This window comes from Equus asinus, chromosome 29, assembly GCF_041296235.1.
Source record: "Equus asinus isolate D_3611 breed Donkey chromosome 29, EquAss-T2T_v2, whole genome shotgun sequence".
Classification (NCBI taxonomy): Eukaryota; Metazoa; Chordata; class Mammalia; order Perissodactyla; family Equidae; genus Equus; species Equus asinus.
Genome location: NC_091818.1, coordinates 30,103,033 through 30,121,842, shown reverse-complemented (window position 1 = coordinate 30,121,842; position 18,810 = coordinate 30,103,033). Strand labels below are relative to the sequence as shown.

The window sequence follows — 18,810 nt, the reverse complement described above, 5'->3', positions numbered from 1 at the left end:
GAAGTCTTTGAGATGTGGTTGAGAATGCCTGTCCTCCATTTAGGAGGCAGGGCCACTGGAGAACTATGTACAGATCCCTGTTCATTTACCATGAAAACAGCAAACAGTGGAAAGAATGGCGAGAGGTGGGAGCAATGAGAGACTGAGTCAGGAAGATAGAGTAATTTGGACAAAAGAGAATGAAGGAATTTAGGGATGTTTATATTCTGGGCTATTAGGAAGGATGGCTAGATGCTCCGTATGTCAGTAAATGGCATCATCCGCCAGTCAACTGTGCAACTAGAAATTTAGTTTTCTGAATTTCTTATCCCTTCATGTCTAATCCATCTTCAAGTCCCACTGCTGGTATCTCCTGAAGATCTCCCTAATCTGCTGACTCTTCTCCATTATCATCATCACCATCTTCTACCTGAACTACTGCAATAGACTTCTAACTGTACTACGAGAACTTGAGTCTCCTTCCAGTCCATTTGTTCTCCACCACGTAGCCAGAGTGAATTTCTCAAAATGCAAATCCAGTTGTATAACCCTCATTCCCATCCTTTGCTCACAATTTCCTTTTGGCCTTCTGCTGATTTTAGGATAAAGAACAAACTCCATTACATGCCAACAGACCTTCAACTTTCACCATGCTCTCTCTCACTCCACCCACTCAGATGATTACCCTCCTTCCGACCCTTCATATTTGCCATCTTCCCTCCTTCCACAGAAGCTTGGCAAATGCTATTCCTTCCACCTGGAATATTTCTTCCTGCCACTCCTTCAGATCTGTGTGTGTGTCACAATCTCAGAGAAGCCTTCCTTGATCTGCCTGTCTGGGTGGAAAAGTGTCTATTTTCACCTTCAGTGGATCATGTACCTCTCCTTCAAAGCCATTGCACAGTTGTTATCTTACATTTGATTACATTAGTGTTTTATTAACAATACTAAACCTTAATCTCTGGGGTAGGGAATGCTTTTTCTTTGGGTCACCAGTGCATCCTCAGCACCTAGGAAAGTACCAGACATATATTGGCTATTTGGGAAAAATTGGGGTCATAGTAGATGACATGACCATTACACAGTTGTCAAACCCAGAAACCTGAGTTGTTTTTGACTCTCTGTACTCCTTCGTATTTCCCTCCAAGTCGTTTAGTCTACCTTCTTAAAATTTCTCAGGTGCATCCACTTTTTTCCACCTCTAGTGCTACCATCTTAGGTCAAGAAATATCTTGGGTTCATCAATAACTTCTTAGCTAGACTTCCTGCCCTTAAATCTTCCCCTGTCAATCCATTCACTACTTTGCCACCAGAGTGATATTTTTCTAATATATTTATTGTATTATTCTCTTGTTTATATCATTCAATGGCTCCTCTGGAGCCTTCAGGGGAAAAGTTTTCATAGCACTAAATATAAGGCCTTCCTTGATCTGAATCTTGTCACCTTCTCCAGCCTGTTACCTATCAGATGCACTGTTCCTGGGGACAACAATAATAGTAGCAAAGATTAGCTGACTGTGTCCTGTGTGCCACGTCTATATTAATTGTTTTACACCCATTGTCTCATCTACTCTTAGTAATCTCTCTGGTAGGCAGCACAATAGGTGTTAAAAGGTGTCCGTTTTTACAGATGATGAATATGAAGGTTGATCATTTTGCCAGATGTTACCTGATTAGAAATAGCAGAGACAGTATTAAAGCCTTAACTGTCTGTCTGTCCCAAGCACTGTGCTATGGAACTGCTTTGATGATATGAATGTCCTATCACCATCCTGTGTTTCAATTTACTTCCATATACATGAGAAAGTACTTAAGACAATAGGCTATGGAGTCATACCTGAGTGCAAATTGGGACTCTGCCCTTTATTGGCCAGGTAATCTGTGAAAATAGGATCCAGTGCTCAGAGCTTTGGGAGGATGAAAAGGGAACATATGGGTATTGGACTGAGTAGCATAGTGTCTGGCACATAGTAGGCACTCTAAATGTTTAATAAATGAATGGGAATACTAGTGGGATATAAGGCAAGAGTCTTAGCCTTTCAAATGCTCATAATTTAATCAACAAAAATTGACACATATGTCCCATGTCCTATGTCCTATGGGAGTTCAAAGAACACAGACACTATCCCAGCTCTGATTTGCAATTAACACCCATTGAGCTTGAGACCAAAGGCAGGTGTGAAAGGGGAGGTGCTCTGTGATGATACAAGGCAGCAGAGCCAGTGTGAAGTCAAGGTCAAGAATATAGATTTGAAAGTCACCAGCCTACAGGCTGTATTTAACGCTGGAGAGAAAGAGTTCACCAATTAAAAGGATGTAAGCAGTAAGAGGAAGAGATCTCCTTGGAGAAAACACATCTCCGAAGGTGTAATGAGAAAGCTTAGATAAATGAGGACCAAAGAGATGGGAGTTCGAAAATTCAGTGTCATAGCAGATAAAGAAACAAATATTTTTCAAATGGAGTTGTATCTGAGACTCGAGAATGATGGTAGCCATCTTCCTACAAACAATTCAATCCTCTTTTAGATGAAGAACTATTCTTTGTCTTCTGGGGAAATCCTAGAGATGTTTTAATCAAAATAACTACAGAAGTTAAGATTTTTACTTTGTATCTGATTTCAGTGTATGGAAACCAAAATGCTGCAGAAAAAATCTGGAATACTAAACAGTCATGGTGCTGATGAAAAGACACTTCCTCAGTTGGCAGCAACAATCATTGCTTTGTCCCTCCAAGGTGTTTGTCTGGGACAAAGAAACTTGCCTTCCCCAGACTATTTCATGGAATACATTTTCAGTTCCTTGAATAGTACAAATACTCTCCACCTATTGGGTAAGGATGATTTTCGTGAATTTAACTTCCAAGTCAATCCTAACGAATACACTGTGCCAAAAAAAGGCTGAAGCTTTTTGATGACTGAATTTGTTCAGGTATGTTTTAAAGATCTTTTTATCTTAGCATGTACTAGGACAGTTCAGGTGGTCTTTTCAAGACAAGCATGCTCTGATATCTATGTGGTGATGTGGCGAAAATATGCACTCAGCCCACTTTAGCAGGGATGATGAAATTGTGGATGAAGAGCCAACGGGAAAGATTGTTATGATCCTCAACGAGTACTAACTGAACACTTTCCTATTTGGTATATGGTGCTGAGTCAGGGATGGCAAAGTATTGTGTAGAATGATGAAATAGTATTCCAAATGGTGCAAGAGGCTTGGTAGCAGTTTGCTTGTAACCATAGAAGTAAGTCATTTAATTTTAAATAAAAGTAATGTGAAATATCCATCTGGACTCCATTTGTGACTGCCAAATTTTTGGGGCTCCAAGATGAAATTAGGATGCCAGGAATGGAATCAGAATATTTGTTTTGCACATTTCTTTGTACTTGACAAGACATTAAAAGTGAAATGACCTATTTTTTTAATCTGCGTCAAAATGCCTGTTTTGCACACTAAGGAGTCCCGGTGTGTCACATAATAGCTGGTGCTGCTGCCAACACACTTCCTCTTGAGAAGTCACAGCATAAAGGGAGACATGAATTTTCCAAGGGACCGGCAAGACCCTGGTGCCCTGCATAAATCTCTCAACTCTCAAAGAAGGGGTCTAGAGCTAGGAGTCATTCACTTTAGTGCTCAACTTTCTCTTACTTGTTTGCACAAAGAATTGAAAGAGGGTGGTGTTTTTCTACAATTGATTTGTGTCTTCTGTTAAGACGAAAGTTGAAATGCAATTATTTTGTGTTACCTAGCTGTTATAACGAAAAAATAAACCAGGGAAAGGCATGTAATGCTGAGAATAATTTTGATGTGAGAAACAGGAGTTGGGAAATTGAGATTTTGAGTGATGGAGTTTTAGCAGGATGGTTTCCATTTCAACTGAAAGAGCACAGTGATTCCACTTTCCACATAATGTAAAAGTATATGCCACTTGAAGGCTCCATCACTCTAAGACACAGGAAGAGACATCAGACTGGAATACAGAAAACAGTCAGAGGCAGGCTGTGCTGTAAGATTGAGGGAAGTTGTCTAGATATTGATCATTGTGGACCATGGTTAAAACCCAAATCATTGATCGTGAGAGATGCTCAGTATCACGCATTTGGGCAAAAATCAACCACTTTTGCATTTGAGAATTCAGAATCCCATTTCAGAGTGCCATTTTATGTCAGTGCGAATGGATGCTTATTCCAGAAGCCATGAGGCATTCTCTCTAAGAGCTGCCTCTGAGCTGGAACTCTACTGCTACTTGATTGTATGTTGGAATAGGAGGGAAAAAAGTATGCTAGTTTTAAGTGTTTTTAAAAAATGTTTTTATTATAGAGATTCTCAAACATAAACAAACGTAGAAACAATAATATAATGAAGCCCCATGCATACCATATCTAGCCTCGACAATTATCAGTAATTGGATAATCTTGTATATATATGCCCCCACCCTCTTCCATCCCTTGATTATTTTGAAATGAAGACTCGATCTCTAAATATTTCTGTATGAATCCCTAAAAGAGAAGGATTTTTTTAAAAAATAAGGAGTTAAATTGGTTGATGTTGTTTTTTGGGGGTTTTTTGCTGGGAAAGATTTGCCCTTAACTAACATCTGTTGCCAATCTTCCTCTTTTTTCCCCCCCTCCCCAAAGCCCCAGTACATAGTTGTATGTTCTAGTTGTAAGTCCTTCTAGTTCTTCTGTGTGAGCCGCCACCACAGCATGGCTACTGACAGATGAGTGATGTGGTTCCACGCCTGGGAACCAAACCCAAGCCGCTGAAGTGGAGTGCACCAAACTTTAACCACTAGCCCATCAGGGCTGGCTCAAGAAGGATTTTTTTAAAAGCAGCTTATTTCTAATATCATAACTAAAAAAATTAATAATGATTCCTTAATATAAAAATTCCATTATTGTTTGCATTCTCTTGATTTTTAAAAAATATTTTTATTTTTTTATTGAATCAAAACCTAAATAAAGGTCCATAAAATGCAAATTGTTGGGATGTCCTTTCGGTTTCTTTTAAGGTGTCATGCCTTCCCCCTACTCCACCTTCTCTATTTTGTTGCAAATTTTTTGTTGGAAAAAGAATGGGGATTGTTTACCTTATCTGGATTTTGCTGACTGCGTTCCTAGTCATTTAACATGTATTTTGGTGTACTGTATTTCACATATACTGGTTGTTATAAGTAGAGGCTTGATTAGGTTTAAGTGGTTTATTTATTTGGGGGTAATGTCTTATGGTTGGTACCTTCCCTCAGGAGGCGCTTAACATCTGGATGTCTCTCTCTTTTTGAGAAGTATAAGGTATTGATGATCATTGCCTAGACTGATTAATTATTTAGAGCTTACAAAATGCTGATCTTCTAATTTTCTCATTTCTTCGTGTAATAATTCTGTAATGGAAAATCTTCTCCTTATCATTATTTCATTTTATTGAGGTTCTTAAAGTTAGGATCTTGATTATTTAATTTAACCATTTTTCAAAATGATAACGTAGTTTCCTTCTGTCATTCAAAGGAGAATAATAAGCTTTTCTTTTTATATCTTTATGATTTCATACCTCTCAATCCATTGTTGTTACTATCCTGATTGGTGCTCAGATTGTCCCCTCTTTGACTAGTGGAATCTTATTCATCTTAGCTCTGAAGTCTTTTTGATAAAATCTATAAAACATTTTATATCTTCCTTGCTCTCCGGTGTAAGATCTTCCAGGTTTATCTTGTACATTTTCTGCCTGTCATTTCTCCAAATATTTTTATATTTATATAAAATTCATCAAACTTTCCTCTTACTGCTTTTGGATTTTGAGTTATAGTTAAGAAAGTTTCCCACATTCCCAGGTTATAGAGGAATTCAGTTATGTTTTCTTCTAGTACTTGTATATTTTTATTTCTGATCCATTTAGGATTAATTCTGGTGTATTGTGAGGATTGGATCCAGTTTATTTTTTCTACATGACTATTCAGTTTTTTTAATACTCTTATTTAAAATGCAGTGAAAATTATTTTTTCTGCTGATTTGAGATGTCACTTTTATATAATATAATGATAAATGCAATCAGGTTTATTTCTGTATTCTATTCTATTTGCCCTACTTGTCTATTCATGTGCCAGTACCATATTGTTTTATTTATAGTGGCTTTATAGTATATTTTAAAGTCTGGTGGAGCTAGCCTTCTTCATTGCTCTTCTTTTCAGGATTTTCCTGGCTTATTTCTGCTTCCTAACAAACATCATCAAACTCTCAAGCTCTGGGAAAAAGCCTTGTGATAATTTTATTGTGAATGCAAAAAGAACTATAAAATAAATTGGGGAAAATGACATTTATAATATGTTGCATCTTTATATCCAAGAACATAGCATGTATTTCCATTTGTTCATGTTTACATATATGTTTCTGTGGAGTGTTTTATTATTTTCTCCACATAGGTTTTAGGCATTTCCTGCTACATTTATACCCAAGTATTTAACTTTTTTTGGGGCTATCTTAAATGGGGTCCCTTCTTTCATTACATCTCCTAACTAGTTTTTGTTTGTGTATATAAAAGTTATTGATTTTTGTAGATCAGTTTTATAACCTGCCCCATGATTAAATCTTTTATTTAATTTTTGTGTTAATTTTTCAAGGTTTTCAGACATATAATCACATCATCTCCTATAAATAAATATATTTTTGCCTCTTAATTTCTAGTTATTGTGTCTTTATTTGCTTTCTTATCTAGTTACATGGGTTAATAATTTCAATATAATGGTAAATAGTACTGGAGATGATCTGTATCCATTCATGTTTCCGACTTTGAAAGAAATGCCTGTGGTATTTTCTCATTGAGTTTAGAGAGTAAATGAGAAAAATAAATTTAGAGTTTTTATATTAACCCACATATTTACATTTCCAGTGCTCTTCATTTCTTCCTGTGGACACAATTTACCATTTGGGTTATTTCTTTTCAGCTAAAAGAACTTCATTTAGTGTTTCTTGTAAGGCAGGTCTATTATCAATGAATTCTCTCTTTCATGGTGTATCTGGGAACGATTTTATTTCACCTTCATTTTTGAAGTATTGTGCTGGATGCAAAATTCTCGATTGGCAGTTTTTTCTTTCAGCACTTTGAATATATTGTTCCCCTGCTTTCTGGACTCTATTGTTCAGATGGGAAGTCAGCTATTAATTGTATCGATGCTCCTTTGTACATGAAGAGTCATTTTCTCATTGCTGCCTTTGAGATTGATCTTCGTCTTTAACTTTCAACAGTTTGACTATAATATGCCTAGATGTGCATCTTTTTGTATTTATCCTACTTGATGTCTGATGAGCTTTTTGGACTTGTAGATCAAAGTTTTACATCAGATTTGGAAAGTTTTTATCCATTATTTCCTCCATTTTTTTTCTTCCTCATTATTTTTCTACTTCTTTCTCTTGCTCCTCCCTGTGACTGCCATTACATACATGTTGGTATACTTGCTGTTGTCCCACAGGTCTCTGAGACTTGTCCTTTTCTTAGGAAATTTTTTTTCTCTGTTCTTCAGATTGGATTATTTTTATTAATCTATCTTCATGTTCAGTGATTCTTTCTTCCACCATCTCAAATATGCTGTTGAGCTCCTCCAGTGCATTTTTCATTTCAGTTATTGCATTCTTCAACTCCAGAATTTCCATTTGGACTTCTGTATAATTTTGATCTTCTGTTGAAAATTGCTTTTTGTTGGTTTATTGTTGTCATACTTTCCTTTAGTTCTTTAAATATGATTTCCTTCAGTTCCTTGAACATACTTATAAAATAGCTGCTTTGAAGTCTTTGCTAAATCCAACATCTGGGAATACTCAGAGATATATTTATTGACTGCTTTTTTCCTTGATTCTGAGTCACATGATCCCATTTCTTTGCAAGTCTCATAATTTTTTGTTGAAAAGTGGTCATTTAAAATAAAATATTGTAACAACTCTAGTTTGTCATTTTTCCTATCACTGATGGTAACACTTATGGAAATACAAGAGATATTTTATTCATAAGTAAGAAGATGAATAAATTCAAAGAAATTCACCATTATGTTGAATTTTTCTCTGTATCAATCAGTGTTTAAAAGCCTAGAACTGTACCAAGGAAAACTAAACTGCAATCTATAAACTGACAACGATACCACAGTAACATTAGAAAGCAAGGTCTTGTTTATCTCTACAATCTTAGCTCCCTTTCATTTCCTTTCTCTTTTATGCATAAACACTTGAGGAAAATAATTTGATTGACTTAACTACATTAAAGTTATAGTTAATCTACTAAGGGTGTATAGTGCCTCAGGGAAATAAATTTCCTAGGAAATAGGTCAGTTCCATCTTTTGCTTACATGTTTCTAGGCAAGTTGTAGAAAAAGAATTAGTTGTCCCAATGACACTCCATTGGTGGAATTGACCATTTCATTATCTTTAAGGGATAAAAATGATGGGAAAATCTTTGTGAGACTGTTTCAGCCCCAAAGCTTAACCAAGATCTTGTGAGGGAATCTATCTATCTATCTATCTATCTATCTATCTATCTATCTATCTATGAGATATAAACATTTTTTATTGCTGTTCAGAATAAAAATTTGTCTTTTTATTAGAACAAAATTTACTTAGTAAAATATCTATACTGTGGCCATATAAAATTGTGATTATTCTAAAATTGACCTGTCTTTATTCTATGTGACACCAGATTTTGTATGAAATTTCTAGAACTAGACCAACTCCTCAACACCCTCCGGACCAAAAATACCTGTATTGGAAAAGATAAAATTCATCAACTTAAAAGGAAACAAAACAACATAACAATCCATGATTGGGGCTACCCTAATCTATCTGTATCCATGAACCAAGAGTCAGATGATGGTCCAGTTTCCTGGGATCAGGTATTGTCCTATTCCTCTTATATCATCATTTGCTACTGTCAAAGGAAACCCAGCTGTGACATTTCTGTAAGAGCTGTAGAAAACTTAAAGGATAATGTGTATTTCCTTAAATGTGAAAACATTCTATTTCCATAGAGTAGTCATGGGTTTTTTTCTTCTACAAGTGAATCTGTGCAAATATAAACACAAGGCCAAGATATTTAGGAGAATGATATATATTAATCTCTCTTTCCTCCCTTGGGGCTATATTGAATGTATGGGCAATTAATTCAACATAGGTATATTAAGCATTTACTATGTGCCATTCACTATTGTGGGTGTTAGGGATACAGTATTAAACAAAAATAGACACAGCTATGAGGCTGGCCTGGTGGTACAGTGGTTAAGTTCACATGTTCTGCTATGGCAGCCTGGGTTCACCAGTTCGAATCCCTGGTGTGGACCTATGCACTGCTTGTCAAGCCATGCTGTGGCATACCTCCCACATATAAAGTAGAGGAAGATGGGCATGGATGTTAGCTCAGGGCCAGTCTTCCTCAGCAAAAAGAGGAGGATTGGCAGCAGATGTTAGCTCATGGCTAATCTTCCTCAAAGAAAAAAAAATAGACACAGCTTCTATGGAGCTTACAGGTTAGTGGATGGATATAGACATTACATAATACTCAAAATAATGAGTGAACACTTTAAATTTAGGTTAGATTATAAAGAGATTACTTTGGGCTGTGAGCAACAGAGAAATATTTGTATAGTAGGTAGCACTGAGACGGTTTTTGAGAAAAGATGGTATATAAGCTTGTAAACATATCCATATCCACATTTCCTAAAGTTGTGTTCCAAAGCGCATTCACTAGTCTACCTCTGTGCTGCCTGAAAAAGGGTGTTATCTCAAATCAGTTTGGGAAATACTGGAGATGCACATTGTGCAGTAGCATACTAATGTATCTGGGAGATCCTCTAGTAAATGAACTTCTTTAATCTTATTGAATCTTGCATTTCTCAAACTTTGACCATAGACTCCTTCCCTTCCCTAACCATTTAAAATCCTGAGAAATTGATATTCAGTGATACAGCTTACATTTATTGGGTACTTACCATATGTTAAACATTGTGCTATTTCACCTGCATTGTCTCATTTAATTAATACAATGATACGAGGTTAAGTCATATTTTTCCATCTTATAGATGAGGAAATTGAAGCAGGGAGCTAATAAGTAATTGCTTCAGTTTACAGAAACTCAGGATGTATACATAGGTTGTCAGAGCATATTTGGTACTCTTAACAGCTATGGTATTGTTTAGGAAATGTTGATTTAAATAAATAAAATTATTTTTGTTATTTGTGTTTTAGATAAGCAATATTCTTATTGAGCACAATCTGTATCTTAAAAAAGCAAAATTTGTCACATATTCCTAACATTACTGAATGCTGTTCCCATAAGTTATGAACACGTGATTGGACAATATCACATATTTTTGCTATTATATATCTTAAAAAGAGAATTTCCATGACTTTTTTACTTTACTTTTCTGTTACAAGGCATCTATTAGAACTGATTCTTTCAAACTCACACTTATTGTATTCAACTGAAGGTGACAAGAGCTGACACCTACATTAATCCTTGTTTGTGAAGTCTCCCTAAATGCGTCTTCAGGACTAGATCTTAGGGAGGGAACAAATTTGCCTGATAGAGACCCTATTTGCATAAAGAACAAAGGCTATTTCTTAAAATTTAGGGATTACCTGCCTAAGGCATACATCTTCCAAGAACAATAATTATTTTCTGTGCTGACTATGCAAAATAAACAAAACCACCTCTTCTACAATTCTTCTCTGCCCCAATGTGTCATTTTCCTCATGACTCTTGATAGGACCCTAAAATCGGAGACTAGATCTGAGGATCCTACCTATATTATTTAGACCAGTGGTTCTCAAAGTATTGTCCCTACACCGGCAGCATCTGCATTGCCTGAGAACTTGCTGGAAATGCAGATTCTCAGGTCCCACCCCCAGAATCTGCTGAATGATAAACTCTGAGAGTGGAGCCCCCCACTCTGTCTCTTAACAGGCCCTTCAAGTGATTCTCAAAACTGAAGTTCAGGAACTAGTGCTTCAGAACATAAAGATACTTTAAAGGCTATTGACTGGGTGAGCTAAATTTTCATTCTATTTTCTTCTTTATTAAAAATATTATGTGCCAAAATTTTATAGAATATAATGTATCACCTTTAAGGACATTTGTATTAGTGATTTCGGAAAAAAATTAAATAACAATAACCTAAATAGCTCAGGAACAGCAAGTAATTAATAAGGGCACAGAAGCTTACAATAGAATAACCTTACTCTATGAGAAGGTATTCTAAAACTAGAAACTATTCAACGTCTTGACAATGAACTGGGGAAAAATGCTTGGCATTCTGCTGATGTTTATGTCACTACTCTCTTACTTCTCAGCCAGGCATTTTCCAATAAGAACATTTATTAGGAAAGATTCATCATCAAAGTTTGTTGCTAGTTTCCCTTTATTGTTGCCAGTATTTTTAATGATGAAGTAATTAAATTTCATCAGTAACACATGGTGCAAAAAACAATCTTGTCTTTGACGCAAATTATGTTGATAAAGGGAGAAAAATAACAAGTTTAGCTTTATCTTGTTGCTTTTTGTAGCAGAAACCTTTTGGAGTTCTTGCCCAATTCCTTTCTGAGAAATGCCTTCCTCACCCGCAGCGGGGAGCATGCTGTTCAAACATGAGCATGATCCCCCCTCCTATCTCAGGTGCAAAACCCGTTGAACCAGATGGATGTCTGAACCAAGAAAGCCCATCTTGACTTTGCTGAACCAAGCAAATCTGTCAGGACTTGCAGACTCAATCCAATCTTGGGTTCTTGGACTGCAAGGTCAAATTAGAGTTGGGGATCATATGGCCATATGTTTGCTAAAAGAAGGAAGGCCAGACTGTGAAAGGACATAGACATGTGCAGAGGGAAACAGAAAGGAGAAAACACTTGGCCCAAAGAGAGAGAGAGAGAAAACATGTTTTGATTTCCAGTTTCAAGTTGAGTTCCTCTTGAGGTATGGCTATCCTTTCAATCTTCAAGATCCTCTGTGCCCTTCTAATATTGTCTCCTCTTGGTTTCTACGGGTTTCAGTGGTTTCTGTTCCATGCAACCAACCATGTCCTGATCAAGATAAAACTTTTTTTTTAATCCATGGCATCATCCCAAAGGATTTTTATGTGAGAAAAAAACAGGAAATGTATCATCATTATTTTTTGAATAGCAATGTGCCTCTGTTAAAAATCATTTTACAGCATGGCAACTCAGACAAGCCTATAAATCACTGATTTAATAAAAATACCTTATTGATTGCAACTGAAGATCACAAAGACATTGTGTTGGGGTCTTATTTCAATAGAAGACATCTGTTTGTGCTGGTGGAACTATACACCATTCTCATCCACATCTTAAAACTTTTAAATGTAATTTTTGATACACAAAATCAGCCCTGAATACTTCTGAGATGGACAAATGTTTTGTGGCATGTTTTAGAGATCTGTTGCATTTGTCGTTTGTTTATAAATTCCTATCTCTTACAAATATGCCTATATAATATAAAAAAATTGCAAATATTTAGGTAAAAATCAGTAGGCAATAACAATGATTTCAATTGTTTTTGTGGAGAAGGGATGACAATTGACAGAGGTAGTCATATCATTCAGTGTTTACCCACCAACAAGTTGACACAACATTCACTTTTTAAAATATTAATTTTACTTTTATTGGTTTTGAAAATACATGTTGCCTACACAGGCTTATTAAATCAGAATATCGAAAGCAATGATGTCATTACCTCAGAGCTCTTGTTTACCATATGAAGTTAGCTTTCCTGATATGAAGCCATCTCCACTGAAAAACAGCAAAACCATCAAGTCTTCCTTAGTCTCTTGGTTAGAACACCGTTCAACACATTGTAAAATACAGTGTATCTTTTCAGGAAAGCAAAAAGTACACAAAACTCATACTAAACAATGCTCAAAATAAAAGTGAGATACAGCTGACTTTGATCAGAGATTAAAACTAATCCTTGGGAGCCAGCCCTGAAGACCTAGTGGTTAAACTTTGGAGTATTCCACTTTGGCAGCCCAGGGTTCAGTTCCCGGTCATGGAACCACATCACCCAGCTGTCAGTTGCCATGCTGTGGTGGCAGCTCACATAGAAGAAATAGAGGGACTTACAACTAGGATATACAACCATTCACTGAGGCTTTGGAGAGGAAAAAACATCCTTGCAAGTTATGTATAGACAAAAGTTTGCAGGGAAATGTGTAATAACAGCTTCATGTGTCCATTTCATCGTTCCATTTGGTTTTGATCCCTCAAGGATGGCAGTTGATGGCGAATTTGTTTCAGTGCTAAGGTTAGTAACAATGTACGTTCCCCCCCCCCCCATACAGACTTGCTTCTCTGCTGGGCAGCTGGTAGAGATATTCCTACAGAACAGCCTTTCACCCATTTCTAAGGAGGACTTTAAGCAAATGAGTCCAGGAATCATCCAGCAACTACTCAGCTGCTCTTGCCAACTGCCCAAGGACCAACAAGCAAAGCTGCCACCCACCACTTTGGAGAGTAAGTTCTGGTTCTTTACTAAGAAAGCAAATGAACACGATGTATGCTATAATAACAGTGAACGCAGGATACTTACTATATACCAGGCACTGTGCTAAGCATTTTACATGCATCAACTCATTTAACACTCACCACAATGCTATGAGCTAGATACTACTATTATCCCCATTTTACAGATGAGGAAACTGAGGCACATAGAGGTTAAATGACTTGTCCAAGGCCACACAGCTGGTCGGGGATGGAGTTAGGATTCAAACCCAGGCAAGCTGGTGCCAGAGTCCTCGTCTTTAACCACTAGGCTATACTACCTTTCAGTGAGTATTTTCCATTTTGTACACATTGATTTTGTCCCCTATGTTTGACTCAATCATGGACCAACTTAAAAGTCCATAGTTGAGAACTGACATGGTATTGGAGGGAGAACATTAGTGTTGGGATCAGAAATGCAGAGTTGAGTCGTGCCTCTATCCCCAGCCAACTCTGTGATCATAAGCAATCTCTTTACCTCGCTGAGCCTGTCTCTTTTCCTGCTCAGTGAGAAAGCTGTGATATCCTGCAGGGCTTACCATCCTTTCACACATCATGGCCCATATGAAAAATGAAGGCCCATTGGAATAAACCAAAGAGGCTTCTCTGGGATGGAGGTGACTGGTCCAGGGAGGTACCAGCCTCCCAGACCTGGCTGGCAGCCCCAGGAAGTGAAGGGATCAATATTTGTGCTCACCTGTATCCCATTGATTCATTGCAGCAGGTGAGCCCTACCGTAAGACTTCACAGGGTGTCTGTGAGGTTCCAGTGGGACAGTATGCACAAAAAAGTATTCTGTTAACTTAAAGCCCTGTATAGTTCAAAGACCAAAAATACGGTAGCCTAAGAACATCCATGATGGATAGAAAAAATGTGACAGCTAACACATGCAACCTTTAAAATATTCCCATTCATCTGAAGGCCTTATATACATATATGTTTTCACACCTGCTTTTCTTTCTCTTTGAGATAGTCTGCAACACTCATTGTAGCTGAATTGTTCAGCTATTCAATTCTAACCCACAGTGGTTTCTGCAGCCTCGAGTGGCTCCTTTGGAGATTTTATGTGAACCAAAACATGGCTGGCCTAATATCTAAGAATTAACATTTAATGAGAAGAAAAAAGCTTCATTAAAAGTGAGCAGCTAAATAATTCAGCACCTGGTGGTCAGTGATGGCTCAAAAATGGATGAGGAGGACAGAATGGTGGCACCTGTAAGCTTCCATGAGCATGTTTATATTCTCACCACTGGGCGTGGCGCCTGGGACATACAGGCTGCTCAGAAACCAGAGTTTGAACAGAAGATCCATGAAAAAAGTTTTATCCCCTTTCTTATTAACTTCTAGACCTTTCTAGGGAATAGTCTGAGAACAATACAAACAAGTCATACTCACTAAAGAACCTCGAAAAACATTACTGTCCTCAATTTAAAATGTTGCATTATGTAACTAAAGGGAAAGGCTTGTATTGGGCTTTTGAAATTACAGAAATGAAAGATGTTATGTTAAAGAGAGGAGGACACGTGGAGACATTCTTAAAAACTTAGTGTTCCTATGCTGAAACCCAACCCCTGAGTTTCCAGGAAAGCGTGTTAAGGTGATGTATAAAGTAAGTTTCAGGTAGCTGTTCAGGAGTGGCTAAGAATTTAATTAGCTGGTCAAGTTCTATTGTATGATGGGAAACATTTAGATAGAACTGTCTGCAACTCATCTGACTTCAATCAAAACACCTTGACACCTATGTAAGGACCGGGGGGAAGTCAGCAGAGTCCGACGGCCACAAAAGTCAGAGAGTTTATGGTTTTCGGGCAGTCCTCGCCACATGAGAGCAGGTGGTCTGACTCACCAAGGATCTAAAAAGATTTATAAGCTCTAAAGTTAGGAAACATCCATTCTTCTCCAAAACCACACTGTAGCTGCCCTCTGGATGGAGAGAGGAATAGAAGAAGAATTGAAAAATTTGAAACTCTGCCTTTTGCCTAGGAAATGTCAGACCCTAAGTTGTCCTTGTGAGTTCTTGACATTTTACGATCTTTTGTAGCTACCACAAAAATGTGGCAACTCTGAACTTTATTAGACAGCCAGGTACTCATGTTAAGCCTCACATGTCTTTAATTTATGTGTTAGATGAGAAGAATGACATTCCCAAATAGAGTCCCTTGGTGGAGGAGTGGGATATGAAATGTCCTAAAATATCTCTAGGGATCTTTTTATATCATAGGTCTTTTTACTAAATTAGAGCAAAATAAAACCTCTAGGCAGGTGTGTGACCATTCCAAACCATTTTTATTATTTTTTAATTGTGGTAAAAAACCCCCATGAAATTTACTATCTTAACCATTCTTAAGTGTACATTCAGTAGTATTAAGAATTCTCACATGGTTGTGCAACAGATCTCTAGAACATTTTCATCTTGCCAAACTGAAACTCTATCCATTGAACAACAAACGTTTTATAGAGATTTCCTAGCAGCAAAGAAATAATGGCGATAGTGGGAAAATCAAAGTTTGAAAAGTTTTCTGCCTCCTCTGACTACACTATAAACGGCATTTTAATATAGACTCCTGTATAATTTAGAACTTATCATTTAATAAAGGGACTCTTAAAATCACAAGCCTAGGGGCTGGCCCCATGGCCGAGTGGTTAAGTTCGCGCGCTCCGCTGCAGGCGGCCCAGTGTTTCGTTGGTTCGAATCCTGGGCGCGGACATGGCACTGCTCATCAAACCACGCTGAGGCAGCGTCCCACATGCCACAACTAGAAGGACCCACAACGAAGAATACACAACTATGTACTGGGGGGCTTTGGGGAGAAAAAGGAAAAAAATAAAATCTTAAAAAAAAAGTACAAATTTATATTAAAAAAAAAAATCACAAGCCTAATACCATGTTACCAGCTAGTCTCATTAACATGATCTAATGTAGAGAGAGTATGTTCCAGAAAAGCACAAGAATGATGAGAATGGAACATCGTCCATTATAATAAACTTCAAGATGATTGCTTCTTAAAATCTACAAAAGGCTTTAAGTAGTATGATAAGACAATTATTTGATTTGACTTATTACATATCTGTAGTCACTAAAGGAAACGAGAGTTTAATTTTATAATTACCTTTCTTCATTGTTAACAAACCAGTTTGCTATGACTTATAAGTTCTACCTAAGTCAAAAACATGGTATTTGCTCTGAATATCTGCAACCAAAGGATAATAGTGGCATGAATAACTCTTATCCCAAATTATTTATACTTGACTCTGAAAGCCATTTTTTCTCTCTTTTCATCTTTCTCTTTTCTTTCCTCTTTTATTTCTTCTCCCCTCATAAATATTTATTTCTGTTTGAATAATGATAAAAATTACACTTTCTGAGATTTTTCAAAATCTAGAAGCTTAGAAATATAGAATGAATTTAGAAGTTACAAAAAATTATTGCAATAATCCAAAATGTAGGTTGTCCAAATTTATGTTTTCAACTGCTAGACACTCAATGATCAGTTTTTACCAACACAATCACTCCTCTGAGTCATTGAGGATAATAACTTGTAACTTTTGGCTTTACAAGTAATTCTGAGAACTTTTGGAAGAAAGTGCTTGTTTTGTACATAAACATAGACCTAAGATGGGCCCATACTGTATGGTCCCCTTCACACTGCTTCCTCGCCTTCATAAGTTGAAATGTGAGTAGATGGAAATCATTACCAGTATCTGTCGGCAGATGTAGCTTAAAGTGGGAGAAATTAATTTCTTTGGGAGCGGGAGGTAAGCTGGGTTCTTGCTCGCCACAGTGACTTTTAATAAGGCATAGACTAACTTCAAAGCAACAGGGTTATTTGGTAAAAGTCACTTCATTCTTTTTCTTAAAAATTAAAACCTTTTACCCAATATAACATTAACTAAACAATTTCATACCCCTATACGCTATATTTTAAGATGGATCCCTCTGGCATTTTCACTAGCATGGGCACTAACAGAGGGCTCTGTTTCTGCACCCTCCTTTTGACTTAGAATATGGCTACAGCACGGTGGCTGTGACACTGCTCACACTGGGCTCCATGCTTGGGACAACACTGATCCTTTTCCACAGCTGTGAGGAGAACTACAGGCTTATTTTACAGCTGTTTGTGGGCCTGGCTGTTGGGACACTCTCTGGGGATGCTCTTCTCCACCTGATCCCTCAGGTAAGCTGCTGTTTTTTGTTTCAGATGGAGTGTTTCTAATTTCCCTTTACATTTAGCCACTGAGGTGTTTATGCCAGCTTCACAGCAACTTGGGTGAGTAGATATGTGGCCGATGTTTTCCTTGGAAGTGAATATTATTTCCCCAAAGCACTTGTAGGAGAAAAGAGATGACCAATTGTTAGCTTCACCACACGTTATTCTTGTTCTTGAAATTTGAAATAAAAAAAGGTGATCAGATGTAGATTCCTGTTAAGAAATATCCAGGAAGCTTATAGTAATTATCTATAAATAAAAACGAATGGGCTGTAAGATGTTGTGCTGGTTTCTCTCCAGTTGCCCTCAACCCTCGTCAGATCCATTCTCTGCCCTTCTCTGCTCTCTCCTCTGCCTCAGAAGATTGCATCTGCTCAGCTCCCTTGCAGGCTGGTTTGTTGTTTGGGTTCAGCCAATGAGAGGCACAACAGAAAAGTCAGGGTAGGAGGAGAGAGAGGCAGGGGTGTTTCTTCCTCCCTCCCTCCTGGCTATGGCACATGCTCTAGAAGCTGCTGATTACCTGCCACAGCTTTCTGGGAGGCCTCCTCCCCAGCGCCACCTCCCACTGAGCTTCCATAACATTATTTCTTCCCTTTGCCCTTTCAGCCCTAAGAGTGTTAATGGTTTCCTGGGGTTCCTCATTATCCCTCTTCCTATCCTGACCCTGCCCACACCTCTGTCATAGCACCATCATTAACCTCTCTTCCTTTGAACTATCAAAATGAATTTCCCTTTCTTGCCCAACTATTAGTGTCTAGATTTCCCTTAAGAAAAATGTAAGCACCGGGAAGCTGGCTCTTTGTTGAAGCCTTCTGAGGCTCTTTATTTGTCAGAAATGAAAGGACGAGGAGGACCTGAGATGCAAGGGTTCAGGCAGAAGGATTTTCAGATGTGGTTATCTATTCCCTCTGAAATCTCATATGATGGATAATGATGACGGACAAATGATCCCCCTCTCACAAAGCCTGAGAAGTTAAAATTTTCCACAAGGCTCCGGCTATTTCCTACAGGGTCACTCTTGGTGCTTAGAGGCTCAATAATTATTATATGTTCGGAAACTCACCAAGCGAGCATTGGAGAAATGAAACAAACCAGTATTAGTTTTA

General features: G+C 37.5%; 1 protein-coding gene across 3 annotated transcripts in view; it reads left to right on the top strand.

Moving 5' to 3' along the window:
• SLC39A12 (solute carrier family 39 member 12) overlaps positions 1 to 18,810 on the top strand; it is a 77,112-nt gene that overhangs the window by 11,210 nt on the left and 47,092 nt on the right. For all 3 annotated transcript variants that reach the window (XM_014846031.3, XM_070501009.1, XM_070501008.1), the window contains exons 4-7: positions 2,602 to 2,809; positions 8,673 to 8,845; positions 13,298 to 13,469; positions 17,499 to 17,671. In XM_014846031.3, the coding sequence (XP_014701517.2) occupies positions 2,602 to 2,809; positions 8,673 to 8,845; positions 13,298 to 13,469; positions 17,499 to 17,671 (726 nt within the window). The remainder of the gene's footprint in view (positions 1 to 2,601; positions 2,810 to 8,672; positions 8,846 to 13,297; positions 13,470 to 17,498; positions 17,672 to 18,810) is intronic.